Genomic DNA, 26016 nt, shown 5'->3' with positions numbered 1-26016 from the left:
ACTTTTTGAAAATCTGGAATGTGCAGAACAATTTTGTATTCAAAATTAAACTTATTTTTGCTAGAGAAGGCCATGCACTTCTCACAAAACTATGCCATTTGTGCTACGGATTGATTCCTTATAATACCAGAAGTTACTGTTTGTGCGATAATATTAAGGGAGGTGCTAAGCAAGGATAATGATATTTCATACATCAAGCACGGGTGTTCTTTGAGAGTGTTTCTTCCTTCATCAATTTTTCATATCATCACTCATCATCATCTTCACGATTAGCCAAAAGTATCAAAAAAGCTAAGAAAAATAAATAAAATTAAAAAAATGTTAAAAAGAAGTTTTGGTGAGGAAGAAAGGTTCTGGTATTCTCCATTTTTTTGTGTGTCTCTCTTAATTTTCGACATAAGAACTACTGAAAACATTGTGTTATGTTCATAAATGATCGTGCATCCTACACACATTCATGCCCGCGTGCCCGCACACATTTCTTTTTTAAAAATGTCATTTAATCAATTTTATTCTCAATTTTAAAATGCGCTACGACGCCAGAGGTCCTGAATTCGAATCCCAGCCTGGGCATGAATGTGTGTGAGTGTCTATTCATCAATTTCATCATATCGTTACTCATCCCCATCTTCGTAATTAGCCAAAAAGTGGCATAAAAGCGAAGTAAGATAAAGCACATGTAAATTTTAAAAAGGAGCCTCATTCAAGCAAAATATTATCTTTGTTTCAAAGTTGGTTGATTCATTCACTGTAAACAAGTGTCTTCGACAAAGCCTTCGTTGCTGCCAACAATAACAATAAGCCCCCCCCCCCCCTTCCCAGTTGGCTGCTTTAATCCAGTGCTCAGCCCTTCAATGAAAGCCTGGCGGTGGTTATGTCTCGTCCAAATAATAAATGTTTTTTTTTTTCGTTTTTTTTTTTCGCGGCGGTACCTTTTCATAGCGTGCAGATACTTGTGTCGCCAAACAACAATATATTCCCCTTCCAGCAACACAGACGATCGTTTCCTCCTACTAAACTCAAAACCCAAATCATTCAACACCCGACACACAGTTCGAACGCTCATTGGCGGTAAATCACTCTCACTTTTTATTGCCTGTGCCAGTTTTTTTGAGATTGGAAGTTCATTGCGAAGGTAAAATTTGTGTACTTTCTGGCAAATAAGTCGCTTGGAGAAATCATCCAACACCACCATTCTTGAACGATTTCCTTTAGCAAGGGGCCTCTTCTTGCCTGATGTTTCCATATTACCAGTTTAAAAAAAAACACTCTTCGCCGCATAAATGGAACGTTCACCGACACCTGTCAACACCGACGTCATGCTCATCACCTCACGTCCTGTCTTATCTGGATATTGTTGCCTTAAGGATGAATATACATTTAAAACAACTTGTTTGGCTTGACGTATTCAATTTTTAAAAGATTTTAAACACCTGTAAGAAAACAGCCAGGTGTTTTAAATGTGACTCACAGGTATTCATCACTATATGTTTCTTTGTTAATTCAATATACATTTTCAGCCACTGAACTGATTTCTATACACAATAAACAGAATAACATGCATTGAATGAAAGGCATAGTTATAAAACACGCAAATAACCACAAACTATCAAACACCAAGTATCAAAATGTGTTTTAAACAAGTCTGAAAATTTAAACATTTAAAACAAGTTTTTTAAAACACTTTTGTTTTAAACAGGCCAACTCTGCTCTTCGGTGTGAAATTCTCGTGTCGCTTCGGTGTGAATTCTCCCTTATTCGTCAACGACCTTATCAACCATATCACAGCTCCCTCTAATAATTACCTTCTTTTCGCAGATGACTAGAATTTTGAGAGATATCTCCACTTGTAATGATACTCGATCTTCTTCAGAATGACATGACAACAACATTTACTTCCTGGTGTCTGACATGGGACCTTACATTACACCCTGAAAAGGGTACTATTCTTACTATTTCTCTCAAGAAGATCTTGTTAAAGTCATCTTATCCATATCTGGCAATAACATCGAAGCAGTATCCTCTCACAAAGACCTAGGGATTGTTTTCAACCAAAAGCTCACATTTGAGGAACAAATTTTAGACACCACAAAAAAGGCCATGTGTCTGTTAGGTTTACTGTATCATTTCAATGAAATTAGTGACATCTCAGCCCTTATCTTATACTTCAAATCGTTCATTTCCCCAATAATAGAATACTGCTCTCCCGTCTGGCAGTGGCGGCTGGCCAAGTGCAACAAGTGCAGATGTTTTCACCTAATTTTCAAATTAATATTGACATTTTTAATTTGCTTGTTAAATTAAACGATTTCCCAGCAGAACGCACACGATAATACTCAAATAATACTCCGCTCGGCGCTACGCACGTGAAGAGTTCGTCGAAGCATAAACAAACCAAGAGCAGCCGCCGCCAGGTTGCGGAAGACTTCAGCCGGTTGTCATGGCAACGGTGACGTCACCTAGCGTTGGAAATGAACGGGTGTCGCCATCTAGGTGCAGCAGTTCTCTCGTCGATAGAAAACATTGCATTCAGTGGTTTTGGCAAAATTGTTGCGTTCTTGCGAGATCTTGTTAAACGTGTGTTTTTCGTGTTTCCTATCGTGTGTAGTGTTCCATGTGTTGAGCTGTGGTTTGTACAATGAACCCAGTAAATGACTTAGTGTGTAATTTGTTGCAGACACAATTTTCCAGATGGACGGATAAAGACAAAAAAAGACGTTTTAAATTGTGGGGGGGCCCACTGACACTTACTATTTGTTTGTCATTGCCTATAAATGTACTTCTTCACCTGTTATTTTAGGCACGAGCCGCTACTGCCGTCTGGTCCATGTCATGTCCCACTCAGCTCTCTACAATCGATTCAGTCTTTCACTTTCTCCTAGCTATAGTTCGTAACAGGGTTCCCTCATTACGCAATTTTTTATCTCCGCATCTCTTGTCTTTTGTAAACTTACAGACTGCATATCAGCGCCGTTTGCAGAAAGATTTCAGTTATTTATATAAAATTGTCAATGCCAAAATCCGCTGCAACACACTCATTGAGGAATTCCACTTTCGAGTACCTATGTGCACAACATGCAACACAACCTTAATTTACACAGTAAAACCTAGACTAGAAATTAAAAAAAAGATCTCTCTTTTACGGACTTGCCACACAATACAATGATCCCTCATCAAGTATCTATATATTTTCTTCCGAATTTGCCTTTCGGTCTTCTTTTAGAGGAAATGTTTGTAAATAATATCAAATAGTGCCTTCTTGTACTTATTTTTTGTTAATTTGCTATTCATTTTTGTGTTATTTTATTATTTTTAATTATTATGATTTTTTGCTTATTATTATTATTATTATTATTATTATTATTGCTTTTTCATTGTTGACAATTTCAGTGTAAAATGGCCACCTGTGCTGTATGTGGAATTTTCTTAAATAAATAAATTTCCATTTTTTTTTCAAAGTTGCAGTACTTGGATTACATATCCTCATAGAGTGGTACTTCCCTCCAAATTTGGTGAATCCAATAGCGACTTGTGCCTATCTGCATGTGCACACCCAAATAAATCTGCAATGCAATTATTTTTTATTAAACTTATTCACTGAACACTATCTCCTTCGAAACATCAAACGTTCTGAAGCCCAATCGCCACATCACCTTCGCTTTACCAGCGTCTGCCGCTGAGATACGTTCGCTTTGCGCACAAGTCTCAGTTTGCTCGTTTGCCGCTGTTCGTAGCATGCAAGAAAAGAGAAGGGATTTGCTCTTCTAGGTTTCACTGTTATGGACTAAACTCGCACTGCTAGTGCTGTGTTCACGATACAGCAGTGTTGCAATCCCATTCCATTCGAGTAGAGGCAGCACACACATCACCGTAAATCGAGGGATTTTTTTTTTGAAAAGGGACATTTCTATGGTATCTTCACCCACCCTGTTCCGAGCATGACAAGGGGAGCGGGGCATGTATCAGTCAGCTCTTTTTATTGTGCGGTAAAATTGTTACACTATCAAAAGCTCGTTCCTCTTTCATTGCAAAGTGAGCATTGAGCATGATGAAAGGGGAAACTGTACATAGCGAGAGCAGATATGTAATATTTAACGTTGTTGAATATTTGGAGGGAAGTTAGCTACTTGTACAAAGAATGCAGCGACTGCAGTAATAAGACAAATAAGGTGGAAGGGAAAGACAAGTTATGAAGTACAAAGAAGGGTAGTGTGGACTGAGTGAGTACTGTCATTTTCTTTAATATTTTTTATTTATTCTCTTGATTTCGTTTGTTGGTTTGGTCAGTCCCTCAAGATAAAATTTTCACCTGGACGAGATGGAATTTTAGTTTCCCCTACTTTCCACCTTCCTCCAAAATAAATCATAACCATGTTATATATTTACGATTTTAATGACTAAAAATAATAGCCTTATTTTAAAAATACTATAATGCTGTTAAAGAACATGTTTATTCTAGTTATGTGCTTATTTAATACCTACATAATGACAATCGCAATAGCAAAAGAAGCTTTCAATAGAAGAAAAAATGTTTTTTGTGGACCCATGGACATAGGTCTAAGGAAGAGATTAGTGAAATGTTTTGTGTGGAGTGTAGCACTATATGGTGCAGAAACCTGGACGTTGAGAAGAAATGAAGAGAAACGACTCGAAGCTTTTGAAATGTGGACATGGCGAAAAATGGAGCGTGTAAAATGGACGGACAAAGTAAGAAACGAAGCCGTACTGAAAAGAGTTGGTGAAAAAAGATCTATACTGGAGACCATCAAGAAGAGGAAAAGAAACTGGTTAGGCACTGTCTAAGAAGAAACTGCCTGCTAAGAGATGCCTTGGAGGGAATGGTTGAAGGAAGAAAAGTCCGTGGAAGAAAGAGATATCAGCTTATGGATGATATTAAATTAACTGGGTCGTATGCTATTACGAAGCGTAAGGCAGAGCACAGGGAAAGCTGGAGATTGCAGTGAAAAACCTGCCAATTAAGGCAGAAAACAATGAATGAATGAATAATGACATCAAAACAACAATAAAATCTTAGCTTAAATGATTTTGCAATATACTTATTAAGTTATTCAGCAGTAGCATCAATTAATTATTGTCATCATAAATCCAACTCTTTTTAAAACAAATAGCCATGCAGACGGTGGAGGCACATAGTGGTTCGGAACCCTCGTTAAATTGTAGATGGTCTGTCTCTATTTGCTTTTCTGTGCATAAAGTGGACTAAAAAATAAACTCACGCTTAGGATTTGGCTCTAATCAAGGAGGATGCCCCTGTTTGACAACCTGGGTAGTAGCCTGATCCTGCTTGTTTCGTGTATGCAAATGTAATTATTCTTGTTCACATTTATCAGTGAAGCGAGGGGGAAAAGTTTTCACTAAATATTTCGTAAATCGACAATAATATTGAATATTGTACATCAGCATTTCTATGTTTATAGTGATTTCGTCAGGTTATCTGCTCTTTTCGTGGTCGATGGAAAATTCACCGCGGTATTTCAAATTTGTAAAAGTTAATATTTTTTATGGGATAAAACTCTCCCATAGCCTCATTTTTCAGTAAAAGGTGTTCATAACTTGGGTTACCAATACATTTAACATCATTATTGATGAAAAAAAAGGGCAAGAACACTTCGTTTGGACGCGATGCTGAAGTGCACACCCGTAAAGTCAGACCATGAGCTGCGACTGCCAGCATCCATTCTAGAAGCCAAATTCCGGACATTGTTCCGAAGCTCGTAACATGCTTTATATAATGTTATTAATTTTTACTCAAGAAGTATCAGTCTGATTTCAACCAAACTTTGCATGTCTGTCACCACCGCTACATACATTTTTTCATTCACTTTGGACTAGTGAGAGGCCACAGGGGTGTGCCATATGTAATTTTTTTTTTTAAAGAATTTTTCTTCTTCCTTTAACACTAATTATTGGGAGGCACAATGTACAAATTTTAGCTGTGCTAAAAACCCTGTCTTTAACAAAGAAAATGACTACAACAATTAGTTCTCTTTCTCCTAGGTATTTGCTTCTTCATCCACCACATTATATTTCATATGCGCCTGCTATTGTCAATTCATCAATCTCCTTCTGTCCTTTGTACTTGGTAAACCATTTCTTGATTTTTTTTTTTTTTTTTTTTTGTGGTTTGAAGGCTGCGCATACTGCTATGTGGTTTTAACGCACAGAGCTGGAAAATGAAAATATATATGTAAAAGTTTGAATGTTTGTAAATGCTCTTGCCAAGCTTGCTTTTTGCCCGGTAGCCGTGGAAGTCAACAGGTTTTTTTTCCCTCAACTGCTTTCCTGTTTGAAAGGTAACAATAGGACCTTTGCCCTGGCGGTTTGGGGTGGGCCAGTTTGTCGAAGGTATAAATACTGGGATCCGACTCGTTACGTGCTCTGACACAGTTTTTTACACAGTTACTCAGATCCAGATGGATGCATACACAGAGAGTGAGTGCTGTATGTATAAGGACCTCTGTGTGATAAACTGCGGGGGTGGGCTAATGCAACGTAAATAGTGCACTCGTAGAGCAAAGTCCAGTAAAGTGCACCCCTCTGCAATGGGTCAGAAGTAACTTAGAGCAGTTGTTACTGGATGTGTAATGGATAGATGCATATACGGAGAAGGGGAGATGTTGTAAATGAAAGTGTACATAACAGAAATGTCCATGAGACTGTTTCGTTTACAACAATAGTTTGCATAGATGCTTCTTCTGTGTCTCCATCTTCTTTCTGTATGGCACACTCTCATATTTCTTCTCTTTTTGTCTAATTTTAGCCTTTTCTTCTTTTTTCTTTATTTTTCTCTCTTCATTTTCGTTTCTGCTTCTTACAATGCAAATGATTTCACCTACTTTGTATCCATTTTCCTTTGTTGCTATCATTATACACTTCATTTCTTTTTCATAGCTTGGTTGTTATGCAATCTTGCTACCCTCCGTAAACATTCTCCCAAATATTATCTTCTGTTCTTTTTTCATGTGCAGTCCTTGTGGATATAGAGGGTGATTCAAAAGTCCCTTAACATCCCCCATAAAATGTAATTAGGCAGGGTACAATTGCTCATGATAGAAACATGTAAGACCTACGGGAAACCAAATTGGTGTGTTCGAAGTGGACGTCCGCCATATTTAATTCAACTCAAAATTTTTAAATGGGAAGGTTCGATTTCCGGCCGGTTCAAATCCGGGAACTTTTCTAACGATGGAAGCGGCCCCGGCACCCACCCAGCGTCTAATAACATGGGTACCTGGGGGAAACCCTGGGGGGTAAAGGCTGTCAGGGGCGTGATGCTGATCACATCACCCCACTCACGACCGGATCAAGAAAGTGTGGGGAATTACCCCCACACCCCCTATATGCCTTCATGGCGTGGTGCTAAGCACAGGGGAGCACTTTACCTTTTTTTTTACTTTTTAGTAAAAAAAAAAACAGCCAGGTATTTTAAACGTGACTCACGTGTATTCATCACTATGTGTTTCTTTGTTAATTCAATATACATTTTCAGCCACTGAACAGATTTCTATACACAATAAACAGAATAACATGCATTGAATGAAAGGCATAGTTATAAAACACGCAAATAACCACAAACTATCGAACACCAAGTATCAAAATGTGTTTTAAACAAGTCTGAAAATTTAAACATTTGTTTTATTTTAAATATTTAAAACAAGTTTTTTAAAACACTTTTGTTTTAAACAGGCCAACCCTGTTCTTCGGTGTGAATTCTCCCTTATTCATAAATGACCTTGTCGACCATATCACAGCTCCCTCTAGTAATTACCTTCTTTTCGCAGATGACTAGAATTTTGAGAGTAATCTCCACTTGTGATGATACTCGATCTTCTTCAGAATGACATGACAACAACATTTACTTCCTGGTGTCTGACATGGGACCTTACATTACACCCTGAAAAGGGTACTACTATTACTATTTCTCTCAAGAAGATCTTGTTAAAGTCATCTTATCCATATCTGGCAATAACATCAAAGCAGTATTCTCTCACAAAGACCTAGGGATTGTTTTCAACCAAAAGCTCACATTTGAGGAACAAATTTTAGACACCACAAAAAAGGCCATGTGTCTGTTAGCTTTACTGTATCATTTCAATGAAATTAGTGACATCTCAGCCCTCATCTTATACTTCAAATCGTTCATTTCCCCAATAATAGAATACTGCTCTCCCGTCTGGCAGTGGTGGCTGGCCAAGTGCAACGAGTGCAGATGTTTTCACCTAATTTTCAAATGAATATTGACATTTTTCATTTGCTTGTTAAATTAAACGATTTCCCAGCAGAACGCACACGATAATACTCAAATAATACTCCGCTCGGCGCTACGCACATGAAGAGTTCGTCGAAGCATAAACAAACCAAGAGCAGACGTCGCCAGGTTGCGGAAGACTTTAGCCGGTTGTCATGGCAATGGTGACGTCACCTAGTGTTGGAATTGAACGGGTATTGCCATCTAGGTGCAGCAGTTCTCTCGTCGATAGAAAAAATTGCATTCAGTGGTTGTGGCAAAATTGTTGCGTTCTCGCGAGATCTTGTTCCGCTTGTGTAAAAGTTTGAATGTTCGTAAATGCTCTTGCCAAGCTTGCTTTTTGCCCGGTAGCCGTGGAAGTCAACAGGTTTTTTTCCCTCAACTGCTTTCCTGTTTGAAAGGTAACAATAGGACCTTTGCCCTGGCGGTTTGGGGTGGGCCAGTTTGTCGAAGGTATAAATACTGGGATCCGACTCGTTACGTGCTCTGACACAGTTTTTTACACAGTTACCCAGAGCCAGATGGATGCATACACAGAGAGTGAGTGCTGTATGTATAAGGACCTCTGTGTGATAAACTGCGGGGGTGGGCTAATGCAACGTAAATAGTGCACTCGTAGAGCAAAGTCCAGTAAAGTGCACCCCTCTGCAATGGGTCAGAAGTAACTTAGAGCAGTTGTTACTGGATGTGTAATGGATAGATGCATATACGGAGAAGGGGAGATGTTGTAAATGAAAGTGTACATAACAGAAATGTCCATGAGACTGTTTCGTTTACAACAATAGTTTGCATAGATGCTTCTTCTGTGTCTCCATCTTCTTTCTGTATGGCACACTCTCATATTTCTTCTCTTTTTGTCTAATTTTAGCCTTTTCGTCTTTTTTCTTTATTTTTCTCTCTTCATTTTATTTTCTGCTTCTTACAATGCAAATGATTTCACCTACTTTGTATCCATTTTCCTTTGTTGCTATCATTATACACTTCATTTCTTTTTCATAGCTTGGTTGTTATGCAATCTTGCTACCCTCCGTAAACATTCTCCCAAATATTATCTTCTGTTCTTTTTTCATGTGCAGTCCTTGTGGATATAGAGGGTGATTCAAAAGTCCCTTAACATCCCCCATAAAATGTAATTAGGCAGGGTACAATTGCTCATGATAGAAACATGTAAGACCTACGGGAAACCAAATTGGTGTGTTCGAAGTGGACGTCCGCCATATTTAATTCAACTCAAAATTTTTAAATCGGAAGGGGGTGATGTGATATATGTAATTAGGGTAGAATTTCATAAGAAATCACAAGAATGAAGTTTTTTTTGTTTTTTACATATCTTTAACCAGTAAAAAGTTATAAATACATGATTGTAACAAATGTCTCATTTTCCAGGTGTGAGAAAACCGTGTCAGTATGCTTCTAACGTGTGAAAAACACATAGAGATCGTGCTGCTGTCTGGGGAGAAAAGTTCACATGCCATTGCAAATGCTTTTATTCAACAACTCCCCAAACGAAATACAGTGTTTCATGTGACACTTCCGCAATTACTCCAAATGTTCCAGGAGACAATCAGAACGTCCCAGAACTTCTACTGACGAAGAAACGGCCACAGCAGTCCTGGCTTCATTTGCAAAGTCCCCAAACTATATGAAATGTCGATTATTACAAGAATGTGGTGTTAGTCAACCATGAATCATTCAGACCTTGCTTCTTGCAAGGCTATCACACCTGCTACGTTGCAAAATGTCCTGTGTGCTTGGGAGAGACACCTATGATTGTGCATTCAGGAACAAGGACAGCATATTGGGCAGGTTTTGTAAGTGTCAGATATGGTCATAACTTTTTACTGGTTAAAGATACGTCGAAAAAACCTTGACTTTTGCATTTCTCGTGAAATTCTAGCCTGATTTGATAAATCACATCGCCCCATTCCCATTTTAAAAAAATGAGTTGAATTAAATATGGCGGCTACCAATATGGTGGATGTCAGCTTGGAACACACCAATATGGTTCCCCCTAGGTCTAACCTGTTTCTATGAGGAGCATTTGTACCCAGTCTAACTCCTTTACATTTTATAGGGGGGTGTTAAGGGACTTTTGATTCACCCTGTACTGTACTTTTACCCTGTTATTTTTTTTCTGGTACATCCTTGTTTTGAGTTTTCTCCTTTGTACTCTTGCCCGACCCTGTGGCCGAGTGGTTAGCACATCGCGCTGCAATGCCAAGGGTCCCGGGTTCGAATCCCAGTCGGGCTTGGTTGTTTGTGAATGTCCATTCATCAATTTCATCATTTCATCACTCATCCCCATCTTCGCAAATTAGCCAAGAGGCACAAAACGCGAAGTAAAATAAACTAAATCAAATCAAATCAAATCTCCTTTGTACTCCTATGGCTATATCCAAGTAAGATCTTACGTTTGCCAGTGCTATCTGGCTTTCTAGTCTGAAGCCCACCACTTCTTCCTTTCAAGTAATTCTCCAGTTGCCCATACAATGCTGGGGCTACCACTGGGGATCAAACCTAAGGCCTCATACCAAATGGAGGAAAGTTGACAATTCAGTCATGCAGGATTCTGGTCTGTAAAATATTATATGTACATCAATATAAATTGTGGGTGATGTATGATGGAACTGAGTGTGTTTTGATGACCTGATGAATGTTATTTCAGGTTGGGCCGAACTGGCAGTTGTGCTTGCTGGTTGGGTATGATAGCCAGAGGAGAGTGTACATCACAACAGGAGGCTACAAAGCTACAAATGAATTTCTAATCCATCTGGAGATTGTGATGAGGAGATGCGTTTCAAAACCCAAGCTCCCTGCTATTGGGAACCTTTCTTTCAGTGATATGAAGTGTCTTAAGAAATGGATTGCAACAGACTCTTGGTTGAAGGCAAGTTCTTCCAACATTTTGCACATTTCTGCAAATAACATTGGAACTTGCATTAATAAGTTGTAATCTTTTCTTACTGTTTTTTCAGTTTGCAAGAAAACTGTTTTGCACTGCACTGCTTTTTTTCTAACGCAAAATGTATGAGAGCCATCTTGTCACATATATATTAATGAAGTGAAATATCGTTCATTTTCCGAAATAACGCTTGTCCCAAAAGGTACTTTACAACTTCAATGTCATATAATGAGACTTGTAATTCACTTAGAGAAACAAAGTAAGTTTTGTGTGATGCACCAACTCAAAAACTTTTGTTCTGTTAGGTAATGAATAACTTCCTTGTCTTTCCAGCTGGCAGGAGCAACATAATTTGAGAAATGGAGTCTCCACAGGAAAAGGCGCAGCGTGTGGCTTGGCTTATTGAAACCAAGTCAGACACCCAACTGAAGGTGCTTTCAGAGTACCCTGTGTACTGTCGTACGAGGGATTTGCAGCTCCTGTGATGCCTTTCGAATATACTTCTGCGGTGAATGCTGGAAAGCCTGTCCAATTCATTCCGTATTTCCTAAACTTGTTTTTGGCCTGCCTACATGGTGCTTCAAATCCACACTGCCTGTCTGCATGAAGTTGCTGTATCATTTTCTTATGGATGGCCGAGAGGGTGGTGGTTTCCCGTATTGCGTTCTGAAATTTCTCTGGACTTGGGTGTCTGACTTGGTTTCAATAAACCGTGCCACACACTGCGCCTTTTCCTGTCCAGACTCCATTTCTCAAATTATGTTGCTCCTGCCACCTGGAAAGACAAGGAAGTTATTCATTACCTTACAGAACAAAACTTTTTGAGTTGGTTCGTCACATAAAACTTACTTTGTTTCTTAAGTGAATTACATGTCTTGTTATATGACATTGAAGTTGTTTTGGGACACCCTGTATATATTGGCCATTTTCCCGTTACTAAATATTTCCATTCATTAAAGCTTTCTTTCATCATTCTCAAGTTAGGAATGCATTGTTAGTTATATACGAGGGTGTTTTGAAAAGTTTTGTCTCCTATGCAATAACGTCAATAATATGCAAGATACTTACATGAACTATATATCTTCTACAAGCTTGTAAGGTCCTCAACCAAGGTGTCACTACTTTTCCACGTAGTTACCATCATTGTTCACACACAAATGCCAACGTCGGACAAGTTGTTGCATCACGTTGGCGAAGAAATCAGGCATCTTCTCCTCGTACCAGCGATGCGCATCTGCTTGCACCTCCGCATTACTGGTGTAACATTGTCCCTTCAGTGCTATTTCTGCCTTGAAAAAAATCACAAGGTGCGAGATCTGGGCTGTACAGCATGTGGGGTAAACTCTCGTGGAATTTGAGAAGCTGCAGTGCATCCTGTGTTTGGCGACTCGTGTGTGGGTGAGCATTGTCATGTTGAAGATTTGCATCCTTACCAGGCCTAATTCGCAGTAATTGTGCACGGAGTTTCCTATAGCCAAGCACAGCATGAATATGTGATACATTTGCTCAAGCGAAATCCCAACCATTGTGACAATGTCTTTCATTTTGACACGGCAATTGGCATGATTCAGTTTGTCCAAGCGTGCTTGTTGCGGTGCATCCGTGGCTGTTATGTGTCCTCCACTGCGGATCTGATCATGCAGGCTTGTCGTGTCTGGATTGTCGACTTTCAGATTCCTTGCCCATCTCCTGACGGTACTCACATCCACACAGGCATCGCCATAGATGGCACTCGTTTGTCGATGAATGTCAACAGGTGCACAACCTTCTCTGCTGTGAGGAATTCAATAACAGCACGTTGTTTCAACTGCACGTCCATGTACGTCGCCATTTTACTGACTATTGTCCGCATGCGTGATGTTGCAGGCAAACACCGCTAGATGTCGCAACAGTCAGTGAATCAGCGATTATTCTTACACCAATTTTACGTGTGTCTGAGAAGTGTTGCCAGAGTTATTGCATAAGAGGCAAAACTTTTCAATAGCCCACATAATTAGGTAATTTTTAATTTTCTTATTTTATATCACACTTTTTTTCCCTCTTTAATCAAGTTAGAATAATTGGATGCATGATGATTAGATTAAACAAAATAAAACGATATCATAATTTGGGAATTGTTGGGGGCCAGATCATAAATTGGGCCACCAAGGTAGCTAGCTCATTTTTAATTATGTTGTTTAGAGCAGAACAGTCCCCTTGCTGGGCGAGTGTTTTGAGCAGTCTTTTCACTAAAGTTTCGAGGTTCAATTCCAGCCTGGACATGGATTTCATCTAATTCCTCTAAGGATGCAGAAAACATTTCTTCTCAAATGTGTGTTGTACCATGGTTCTTGTCATATTTTAAAGTTCACACTGACAAATCGAATGGGAAAATAATGACCTTTTCACCCTTAGGATGAAGAGATCCTTCACTACTGCTTGGTGCATATTCAGGATGCGCAGTCTACTCCACCAGCCACCCCACTGGGCTCAGTGAAGGAGGGACATTTGATGCACCGCTCCGTCTCCGAAGCTGGGAGAGACATCTGGGACTCGTTTTACTTCATTCTTAAGTAAGTACGACTACAGCACCACTGGGACTTTGCAGAATAAATTATCCTTGTTATTATAAAGCAGAATGCCTTGTTTGAAAGCTTACCAGTAAGCACCGACCACTGGTGGAGGGAGTTTAGTCAGATTGGATGGTTTTTACTTGATTATTTTAAGTGGTTCGTTCGTGTCATATCTGTACTTTCTTTACTACAAATGTGCAATTTACGAGGTGTGGCTAGAAAAAAACTGGATTGATGTTGCTGTCGACAAACGACAAGCGCGTCAAGGTCAAGCGGTGCATGAGTGTATAACGTGATATCCTGTCTATCCACTGTGTGATTTTCCAGAGTGTGCGGTGTTCAGTTCTGCTGTAGCTTGTGGACGAAGTGAACCGTATGTGTGTGCTCCGTCGGAAAAATGTTAAGTGTGAAAGTGGAACAGCTAATCAATTTGAAGTTTCTTATGAAACTCGGAAAATCCGCCACATAAACTTATGGTTTGTTGAAGGAAGTATACGGAGATGAGTGTTTATCTCGCACGCAAGTGTTTGAGTGGTTTCAAAGGTTTCAAAGGGATGAGAAGTGATCACGGACGACTCGCGTCCTGGACGGCCTTGCACGTCAAAAATGGAATCAAACATTGCAAATGTCGGTGAATTGATTTGAAAAGATCGTAGTTTAAGTTTTCGAGCTATTGCAAAACAACCAACATTATTTTACGGTGCTGACGACCCTTCGTGAGTGAGTAAGAAGATGTCGACCTGATTTATGGAAAAGCAAGTCATGGATTCTTCATCAGGACAATGTTCCTGTCCACATGGTATTGTCAGTCAAGGCTTTTTTTGCCAAGCATGGGATCCCAGTGTTAGAACATCCACCCTATTCGCTGGATATCACTCTGTGCGACTTTTTTTTTTTATTCCCAAAGATCAAATCAGCACTGAAAGGAACTAGATTTACGAACATAGAATCTGTGAAAACAAAAGCGACGGAGGTCATGAACATGGTTTCAGAAAATTATTTCCAGCACTGCTTTCAGCAATGGAAGATTCGTATGGAGCGGTGTACCGATAGTTCAGGGGAGTACTTTGAAGGGGATAATGTTCGTATTGTACAAAATAACCAATAAAAGATTCTGTAGCAACAGTCCGGTTTTTTTCTAGCCACACCTCGTATCTCTTCATTTTCCTTGTATCTAACAAAATATAAAAAGAATAAAGGTAAAGTGCTCCCCTGTGCTTTGCACCGTGCCATGATGGTGTATGGAGGGTGTGGAGTTAGGTCCCCACACTTTCTTGGTCACGACCGAAGTTGGGGGTGGTGATCAGCACCATGCCCCTGGCCACCTTTATACCCCAGGTACCCACTTTATGCGACACTGGCTAGGTGCTAGAGCTGCTTGAACAGCTGAAAAATATCCCTGTCCTCCCCTGCGGGGATCGATCCCGAGTCTCTCACATGGTAGTCAGATGCCCTAATGACTGAGCTACCGCGGTTCATGACATATCTAACACCCAGTCTTTTATGCTTGCCAGGAGTCGGCCCCCGTGGCGGAGTGGTTAGCACATCGTGCTATGACGCCAGGGGTCCTGGGTTTGACTCCCGGCCCTGGCATGGATGTTTGTGAGTGTCCATTCCTCAATTTCATCATATCATCACTCATCCCCATCTTTGCAAATTAGCCAAAAGTGGCACAAAAATCAAACTAAAATATAGCAAATCAAATGTTTGCCAGGAAAATTACATCCGAGTGACAGTATAGAGCCATGACCAAAGTTTCCAAAGAAACCACATTGTATTAGGATATGTACTTATGACAACTATATATGAGGTGCATACCAGAAGTCTGTACCATTTTCCAAATCTTCCAAAGTTGTTAGGTTTGGAATACCCTTCAGCCACTTTTGAGTGTAATCCCTGTCTAAGTCTACACACCGTTACCATCTTCTTTCCCAGTTATCAAAGGCATCAGAGAAGTCCTTTTCAGGGATGTGTATGAGACACTGGCACTTTCCAGGGCATTTATGGATGCAACATATCTGCCCAACACTGAATCCTTTGGATTGGGAAACATCCAGAAATCGCTGGGGACAAGATCAGGTGTGTAGGTTGGGTGGAGGAGCACTTTGATGTTCTTAACCTGTAAAAAGTCAATCACAATTCAGATGTGCGAGTTGGTGCATTATCCAAGTGGAGAAGAAAACATGAGTGTGACTGATGTTTCTGCACTGTGCTTAATATGTTTTATTCGTACTACTTTTCATGTCTTAACAGGAATTACAAAATGTAACAACGTATTTAGAAAATATAAAACAACCAGGATTAGAACAAATATCAAAGAAATACAACTCAAAATTGTATTTATTTAAATTGAAAAAAGTTGTGCCATGTGCATTTAAACTGTGTCTATTGGAAGGTTAAAATCCATTGCATCTTTCCCAGGTACCATTTAGTGAGAGACTGGGTGAACATCAGAGCTGCTTATGCAAGAGCATCAATGGAAAAGTCCCACCAGAGACCACTCTCTGTGGAAATTGAACCTCAAGTCTCCTGCATACCAGTCTCAATTCAGCAGATGCTTTAATTGCAGTCGATGCTCAAATAATTTAAGTTGTTGAAATTGAAGTTTTGTGGTCTTTATTTTCAGGGCAGGTGTTCTGTACAGGTTTAAGAACAGTGTTGATCGGATCCCACAGCAGATAATTGCTCTGACGGACGGAGCTTGTGAAGGATGCAGAAGGATTGTTGCCACCGCCAGGCCTCACATGTTTGAAGTAATTCTGAGGAACAAAACGTACCTGCAGTTTGCTGCAGCAGATGACTACGAAACTTCCGAGTGGCTGCAGGCAATTCTTCAGGCTGCATCAGGGGTGAGTGAAATTCTTTTCTTCAGATTGAGAGTAGAAATAAGCACACTAGGTACATATGATAAACCACACTACAACCTTGGTGGCTATGATATTTTCCCTGGAGGTTCTACTTTCAAATGCAAGCCTATAATGTCCACTACATAAACTGGTGGCTAACCTTCAGAGTTATTCCTATCTGCTGATTATCTTCAGAGTTATTCCTATCTGCTGATTATCTTCAGAGTTATTCCTATCTGCTGATTACCTTCAGAGTTATTCCTATCTGCTGATTATCTTCAGAGTTATTCCTATCTGCTGATTATCTTCAGAGTTATTCCTATCTGCTGATTATCTTCAGAGTTATTCCTATCTGCTGATTATCTTCAGAGTTATTCCTATCTGCTGATTATCTTCAGAGTTATTCCTATCTGCTGATTATCTTCAGAGTTATTCCTATCTGCTGATTATCTTCAGAGTTATTCCTATCTGCTGATTATCTTCAGAGTTATTCCTATCTGCTGATTATCTTCAGAGTTATTCCTATCTGCTGATTATCTTCAGAGTTATTCCTATCTGCTGATTATCTTCAGAGTTATTCCTATCTGCTGATTATCTTCAAGAAAGAGTATCGAGCAAAATATTATCAGCTGCCATATTTATTTAGAGCTTAATCATAATGACACTATTTACAATTTGACATAATTAGTATTTTTTTAATATTTTTCTACACACAATATTTGCTATTTTTGACAACAGAAATTTGTGTGTTTGAAATTTACATATTGCATTCTCCTTTCGTATGAGCTTCACCCCATCATTACATATACTTTGTTTGCATGCTTTTCCTCTGAAAATGTTCAGAGTATACGAGCCTAATAAACACCATTGCATGATTATGAGATTAATGTATTTTCATTACAAGTGGTTCTGATATGTACAAATTGCTTATGTACATTATTCTATTATTAATCATTTCTTAATTTTTAAAATGATTTAAATCACTGATTTAAAAAAAAATCACTGTTGTGATTTAAATCAACCTGATTAAAGTGAAGAAACCTTGAAGAAAAGCAATAAAAAGTCAATTGGCAGGTCTTGATCCTCCTTTCCCCCTTAGATGCCGATGCTGATTTTCCAGGTGTTTGCACTAAAGCCGAGCGTGTTTCCAGTGGGAAATTTGAAATTCTGCATGCTTCTAAATGAAATTTTATATTTCCAGGACCTAAGAACATTAGAGGTACAAATTATACCTTGTTTTGTTCAGTATACTTTGGGCTATAATGCTGATGGATTTTTTTTCTATAATCAATCAGAAGAAGAGAAATTAAAAAAGGGGAAAGTAGAACTTTTTTTACATGAAATTTGAAATTCATTTAACCCCCACGCAGGCTACGCCAGGACGTGAATCTCCAAAGGTACCCACATAATGCCTGGTATGTTTGCCATTGATGTGGAAAAATTATGCACTTATTGCTAATACTTTCGAATGAAAAAAAAAAAATGCACTAACGCCAAGCATGTTTTCAACGGGAAATGTGAAATTCTGCATGCTTCTAAATTAAATTTTATATTTCCGGAACTAAGAACTTTATTAGAGGTATAAATGATACCTCGTTTTGTTCAATATATTTGGGCTATAATCCTGATGAGAAAAATGTAAATTTCTGTAATCAGTTAGTGGAAGAAGAAGAAGAAAAGGGAAAGTAACTATTTTTTTTACATGAAATTCGAATTTCCAACACTTTGTTGGCAGCTGGAGTCTTTTGACTTTCTTTCCCTGCCGCCTTGCCCTTCCCTCTCCCCTCATCCCTGCTTTTGGCACCAGGAAGGTCGGAAGGTTGTACTTCTATTGCCAAAAGTGTGTTTTGAAACACCAAAATTGAGAAAGAAGTGAGGTGATGTTGTCGAAACAAATGAAAATATATATTTTTAAAAAATACAATTTTTCGGACATCGCCCCTTGCCCCCCAAATAGTAACAATGAAATTAAACTTTATTAATTGTTAATTACATACCTCTAGATTCATGCAGAATTCAAAACATGTATCTCTGATCATTATCAAAGTTACAGCATGTTAAAAAAGTAACATACTACGAGAAAAAGCTTCTTTCTTAAGGGAAATACTTGCTGCCCATCCTTTAAGGGTTAAAGGGTTTTTTTGCATGGAGAGTAGTTACTGGAGTCCTGCAAGGGACCATTTTCACTTGATCATACCCTTTTGAGTCTCCCACGCTTGAGTGTATAAAATGAAATACTTCAATGCGACAATAATCATAGAAATATATGTGTAAAAATCTGGCCTGGTAGTTTCAGCCCATAATCATCTATTCATTTTCATATATTGCTATGTATTGGTAAGCTAGACTAAATTACATTTTTACATGGGGATGATGACTTATGTTTTAATTTCACTGCGTCATTCACTTCACAATGCATGTCTTTGAGCGTATACTGATTGTTTTGCGCTTGAGCGAAAAAGCTCTAAATTCTGTTTGCAGTCTAGTGTCGTCCATGTGTACTATTAAATGCTGAAGCAAAAAGCCCTTGGTGCAACACTCTTGTAGTTACACTAAAAGAGAAACATAAATTAGAGTTTTTCAAAATGAAATCTTAAGAATGATAAAAAGACGAGTCAATGATCTTGGAAAATCTGTCAGAAGGCAGAGATGAGATGAGATATTAAAATGAACACGAAAGGCATTGGTAAGGGTGTGAAGGGTGGACAGATGGAGAGACTTTTGTTTGATTTGATTTGAATTTAAAATTTTTGGGTGCGTCAGCACTAAGGCTATTTTGCACCAGTCACAAAATACGGGGTCCAGCCCCTTATCGTTACACATAACAACTCTAACGTTGCAGAACTAAAATCATAAAATATTAAAATCTTCTGACTTTCGTTAAAAGCTGAGGCTGTAAAGGAGCACTCAGCACAAATAAGGACAAAACACAGGACAACACAAACAAAATTATACTGGCCATGGGGCCAGTCGCCAGAACCTCGTTAGTCTGCAGTCCAGGGTGTACTACGTGGAAGTGAGGTTGACTGTTGAGTGCACTATGTGGAAGGAGCACCCCTTACACCCCTAGAGAGACTTTTGTTGTTGCAGTAATACATATTCTGGTTTAGAAATAAATGATGGATAGAGTAATTCTGTCATTTTAATAGTGATTATATTTCCTTTCAGATGTACGAGGTGGATGTGTGTGAAGTTGTGCCATGCAGCCTAGTTGTCACTTCAAAACATGTTCTTACGTGCCGTGAAGAGGTTCAGAAAGAGTGCGTGCAGATATTGTCTTGTGCTCCAATCACTGACATCACTTCCTTCAATGTGTGCACGATGGAGGACAGTTGGTGCACTCTGGTAAGTAGTTTGGAAGATCCGAAGGAAAGTTGGAACAAAAAGATGTATAATCAGTGACCAGTGAAAGCATAATTGCAGGAAATACCATATTATTTTTCATGTAGTACTTTAGTATTTGCACAGAATAAACATGAAAAATGCATGTAAATGCAAGAATAAATTATACATGATTACAATTCACTGTCGCAAAATGCAATTAAATATGGAAAAGAGAAAGAAGAAATGTCATACACGTAACACTTTATGTAGATTTTTAAGCGAAAAATGCAGGCTCGACCAGGACTCGAACCCGGGTCTCTGGCATACCGTGCCATTGCTCTACCACTGAACTACCGAGCCGGCCTGGCATCGCCTGATTTTTGCTGTCGCTGTTTTACCTGTGTGGAATCGTCTCTTCTAGTGCTACCACAACGGGATCTGTTGCCTTTGAAACACTGTAGACATAGCCGGTGCCTGGTTCCTCCCAGCGTAGAGATGTCAGTTCTTTAAATTAGGCACACACATTATGCATCATTTTCATCAATTTTTGCAACAGTATTGTGACTCAATTAGAAATTAGACATTTTTATTTGTAGTCAGAGTTCTGTCCGTGGTTGCACTACCATTTATCCTGCAAAAGTTACATGATGAAAAGTAATTATAGTTACGTATAGCCTTACTAATTGATTCATAAACTGTTACTACAAAATGGAAGATAGAAAATTACTCAATCACTCAGATCAAATGTTATCGTTTCTCATATGAAACTGCTCGTGTATTTTGTTTAGACTTCCACGCAAACATGCCTAATCTTATCATTTATACTGAGGTCCTGGCCCTCTCTTTAAAACTGCTGTTTGTAGCACACACAGGGTTCAAGGGCATTTTCACCAGTTGTGTATTTCATACGGTGTAGGACCAGTTCTGTGACGATCATTGTCTACCGTATACCAGCATCTGTCATAATTGGGTTCCTGGAATGTATTGGCTTCTCCATAGTCCAGATCTGAACCCTATAGGAACACCTATGGGACAAATCAGAAATTTACATCAGTACCTGTTCTGGCTGCCATTTCTCCATTATGTTTAGATGCCTGGTGGTGAGTCTTCCAGAGAGGTTAGGGGCTGTGCTCAAGGAAAAAGTTGGACCCACCCCACATAATGTCCAGTACTGAGGAGCATGTTATGGTTTCTGATAGGTGTCCGGATACTTTTGATGAGATAGTGTATATCTATCTTATTTTTTTTATATTTATTTTTATTTTATATATATAAAAATGGATGTATGTGTGTGTGTGTTTGTTCCAGCATAACTCTCGAACGCCTGAAGCCATTTCAACCAAACTTGGTACACGTATCACTTGCAATCTGGAAAGAAATACTGTGAGGGTAAGACACCCCTGGCATGGCACCCCTAAGGGTGGGGGTGGGAAGGGGTGACATGTAAAAATAATCTAAAATGACTGGTATTAGTGTGGAATCCATAGTTTTTGGGGTCGCTAAGATGAATAGTGACATTGTGAATGCTGTTCAACTCTAAGTTCATCACCTATCAGCATGGGGGGTGAGAGGGGGTTAAAAATAAAATGTTAAAAATGACCTACGGAGTCGCTAAGCTAATTGGTGACTTTCATGATGACGTTTGAGAGACCATAAAAATAGGCAGCTAGGCAGAATTGTGCTGGTGCAACATATGGGAAAAGCAAAGCGAGAGCGTAACAAAAGTCGCTGGTTCTGGCACACTGTGTGGTAAAGTCAACTGGGCTGCGTTGCCTAGTTCGAGCATCGGACCGACCTCTCTCCGGGGCACTTTTGTGTCATCCCTGACCTTTCGAGCAAATACTGTCAGTTTGTATCACATGGATTACAAAGACCAACTCTACAACGAGATCTTTCATTCTCTTAAACCTCCGAACACACAGGGTTGTTCTTCGACGTGGCAACAGGACAAACTTTTGCCACCCACCTAATTTCATGGCCGTGCATTTTCATTTCTCAAAAAAAATCATATTGCTCCTTCTGCAAGTCAAAGCTTAACATTTTCTCTGATAAACTATTTTAAAATTTGACATTTTTTGCAATTACAATACAGATTACTTGCTTCTTGTGCACACATGACCTTGGTATTTATTCTTTTCTTTTCTTTATTTCAGGATTTTGACTGCAGGGAGGCATGTGAAGTTAGTGGAGACTGGATAGTTTTCTTTCCTTGTCCGGAAGAAATGCTACTGTTTTACAGTGTGCTGCAGAAAACATGGCATAATCTGACCAAGGTAAGTGTTTCTTCTCATGTACTTAGCACTGAAACAGCTAACAAGGCTGACTGCAGTTCCCATTGGTTGTGTACATTTCTTTTATGCAAGTGAGCTACCACTCTCTGCACTTCACTGGTCTGTGCGTAGAGTTCCATGTTTTATCTCCAACAATGACCCTTTCGATGCGTATTGGCCAATTGTGTTGCTTTGTAATCAAAGGATTCATTCCGCATTGGAGACACATTTCAAGATTATTAGACACACATATTTTTCGTAAATAAAAAAAACAAAATTTCGGTACAGAAACACTCAATTTTGAGTTCAAAGGTGGTAAATAAAATAAAATTTCACTGTTGTAGCGGTGAAAAAGCAGATCAAAAGCAGTATATAAAATGACATTTTTGGTTTTAAAATTATGGACATAACCCTAAATTGGATTTAAAAACTGCACTTATTACACAAAATAAACATATGCCTTCTAATAGCACATACCTGTACAGAGTATTAAGTTTATTCCTGTATAAAGGGGTCCATTTTTTCTTCTCAAATATTTACAAATACCGTATTTATTCATGTATAACGCACACTTTTTTCCCAAATTTTTGCACCCAAAAACTTTGGTGCGTATTATGCATGGAATATTTTTTTCATGTGTACGGAACCCTATCATGTTATATATTGTTGTAAAGCTTGAATTCTGTAGTTTCTGAATATGGCAACAGTATTCCATTGAAGATGGCGACACTAATGTGAAAGCAGTTGAAATAACCTCATCACAAAATGAAGCCACCTGCTAGAATGTTCCAGAACAACTTTCTAATAGTCTGGAGGGGAGTATTTTTGTGAATATGTATCATCCTGTTCTTGTACCTTGTTACATTTGTACTTGGTACATAGTCTGATGAAGACTTTGCTAGAAGGTTGAAACGTTACATTTAGTTTAGGTTTTATAATAAAATAAATTTCTGCCTTGGTCAGCATATTTAGTTTTTTATATCATGGAAACAAGGCTTAATGGTGTTATATATATTTTGAATGTTTTTTTTTAGAAAAAATAAAGAGAAAATGAGCAAAACCACTCATATAAGTTTAAAGGCCATTTCCCACGATTTTTCACTTTGTAATACAGGGTGATTCTTTATGTAGTTTACAATTTCAATAAATTATAATTATTTATTGGAACCACATAGAGGCTTGGTTTATATGTCATTATGCAGCAAAACACTTCAAGTTTTGACTCACGTAGTGTGTGTTTGCAGAGTTGATCACATGCGGCGCCACCGGTCTATCGTTGAAAATGGCGACTTTCACTGGTGCGGAAAGAGCTAAGTGCGTGTTCTGGTTCGAAGAAACCAAGTCAGGAACGAGTGTACAGGGAAAGTTTCGCACAGAATACGGCAAGGACCCGCCCAGCAGACCAACAGTGTACAAATGGCACCAGACATTTATCGAAACAGGTTGTTCTGTGCGATACACAAGGCTCCAGGGCGTTCACCCGTGGCTGACGATGTAGTGAAAGCTGTTAGGGAGAGTTTTGTCCGCAGTCCTCGAAAATCTACACGGCGTGCATCACGCGAAACTGGTATCCCTCAGACCACTGTTTTTGTGGGGGTTTGTGAAAGATAGGGTTTACACCCCTCCCCTACCTCATAATCTTCATGATCTTCAAGATCGCATCACAACAGCCATCGCTAATGTTACCCCTGAAATGCTGGTTAATGTTTGGCAGGAAATTGACTTTCGTTGGGATGTGTCCAGGATGACCAACGGTGCACACATTGAACCATAACAGATTTCTAATAAAAAACTTGAAGTGTTTTGCTGCATAATGACATATAAACCAAGTCTGTATGTGGTTCCAATAAATAATTATAAGTTATTGAAGTTGTAAACTACATAAAGAATCACCCTGTATAATGTTCTGTGACACAAGAAAAGCAGTGCCGTTCTGGCCAACTTTGAGCATGCATCTCCCATCACATGGGATGTGTATCAGTGGTATTTGTTGGGTGAGAAATAACAGAAAATAACTTCCTGAGTACTGCAAATCCATAACGAAATTTTGATATCTTTTCCTATTACTGAATAAATAAGGTGGTTAAAGAGTGAAATCTTTGGGATGCTAAAGACAGTGGAGGAAGAGGGGGAGGTGCCTTGGGTTGGTGACTTATTGTTTTCACAAGAGGATATTCTCATCTTGGGCCACATAGCAACAGGTGACTGACTCATTGCATAGGTGTGATGTCATTCATTCTTGATCGGCATAGAAACAGCTTTACGACCTACAACTAAGAAAGCAATTACTTGAACCTGGATTACACTGCACATTATACATGAGATAAATTTTTTTGTCACTTTTCCCCATCAGAAACGAGAGTGCGCATTATACGCACGTAAATACGGTATTTGACCTTTTGTTGTGAATTGTGTCAGCACCATGCATTTACAAAGGTAGATCTTTGAGGAGTAAACTGACAGGTTCATACTACCAGTGGATTTTATGAACAAGTGGCTCACCAATGAAGAAAGGAACCATGGACTTCCTGTGAACACAAAGTATCTGGCATTATACAGAGGCCTTTCTTAACCTAAGTTACCATTTTGAAGTCTTTTTGTGTGTCCATTGTGTTAGAATGTTAGAATCTATAAGGCAACTGTAAGTTCACAAATGATTGAGTATGAAATTAATACGTAATCTCAAAAATATTTAAAAATACAAAACTTCTTGTACTTACGTTTAGGTGAGTACTTTATTTTTTCCAAACTAGGTTCGGAACCTAGTTCGGAAAAAATAGATAATCACCTAAACGTAAGTACAAGAAGTTTTGTATTTTTGAGAATACGTAGTAATTTGAAAAAGTGAGTAATTCGCACAACCATAAGTTATGGATTGAGTATGGACAAGGTTGTGGAAAGTTGCAATTCTTCATGGCAATAGGAGAATTCAACTTATATACAAGGTGAGTCAAAAGTCCGGAACCACAGGACTAATGGATTAATCGTACATCAGTGGCTGGATGACCAGTTTCTGGGAGGTGGATAGATCGGCGAGGCCCCGTTGAGTGGCCCATGAGGTCCCCTGTCCTCACATCAGTGAATTACTACCTATGGGGTCACCTGAAGGCAATGGTTTATTCCACCCAGATTCACGACGTACACCATCTGCAAGTGAGGATAACGGAATGTGCCGCACAAATACCGCCTCCCACAATCCTCAGTTTCCTGAAGAACTGGGAGCGTCGTCTGGACTGTGCCTTGCTGAAGGAGGTCAACATATTGAGCATATCATATAGACAATATATGCTGAAGTGAATAACACTATGGTTCCTGACTTTTGACACACCCTGTATTGTTCTAAGGTAATTTCTTCCATAAAATATACTCTCTACTTTTGTTTCATACTGAGTGGTACTAATTTATACTGTAGGTCTAGTCTCAGACTTAAAACAAACTTTTGTCAAACTACATGGAGTTTGTATGTTTCATCTTCCGAAATGCCACTTGCTACTAATTTTTGCCTGCTTAAGCCTAACAAACGTGTGGCAATGCAGAAATACCCCCAAAAATGTATTGTTCATGTGCATGTATTTGTTGTTACAATTGAAAAGAAACTGTCATTGGAACAAAATGTGAACATATTAGATATTGTCATGCTCATAACAAAATAAATACGTTAATAGTATTAAAACTTTTCAAACTTACGTGAGTGAGTATATGTTAATCCGGACGACGTTTCAGAGGTAAATACTTCCTCCTTCTTCAGGTCTAACTAGATATCTAGACACCGGACATGGTGTCACGTGAAATAGTGTTACATAGGAATATGGTTGAAGGAATCTGTAAAAAACACTTAAAAATCCTAGTTTTA

At 38.9% G+C, this 26016-nt stretch overlaps 1 protein-coding gene and 1 non-coding gene across 2 annotated transcripts in view; one reads left to right on the top strand and one right to left on the bottom strand.

Moving 5' to 3' along the window:
- prd1 (pleckstrin homology domain-containing protein pruning defect 1) overlaps positions 1-26016 on the top strand; it is a 77697-nt gene that overhangs the window by 40924 nt on the left and 10757 nt on the right. Inside the window, exons 7-11 of the mRNA XM_083114927.1 lie at positions 10935-11156; positions 13566-13723; positions 16350-16572; positions 19738-19914; positions 22047-22166. Coding sequence (XP_082971053.1) covers positions 10935-11156; positions 13566-13723; positions 16350-16572; positions 19738-19914; positions 22047-22166 — 900 coding nt within the window. The remainder of the gene's footprint in view (positions 1-10934; positions 11157-13565; positions 13724-16349; positions 16573-19737; positions 19915-22046; positions 22167-26016) is intronic.
- On the bottom strand, positions 20183-20253 carry TRNAT-GGU (transfer RNA threonine (anticodon GGU)). Its single transcript has one exon. It is a non-coding gene; the product is annotated as a tRNA-Thr (tRNA).

The sequence above is a fragment of the Lepisma saccharinum genome, chromosome 29 (genome assembly GCF_977018435.1).
Source record: "Lepisma saccharinum chromosome 29, izLepSacc3.1, whole genome shotgun sequence".
In the NCBI taxonomy this organism is placed as follows: Eukaryota; Metazoa; Arthropoda; class Insecta; order Zygentoma; family Lepismatidae; genus Lepisma; species Lepisma saccharinum.
The sequence above is the reverse complement of the archived record's forward strand: the minus strand, read 5'-3'. Positions and strand labels throughout refer to the sequence as shown.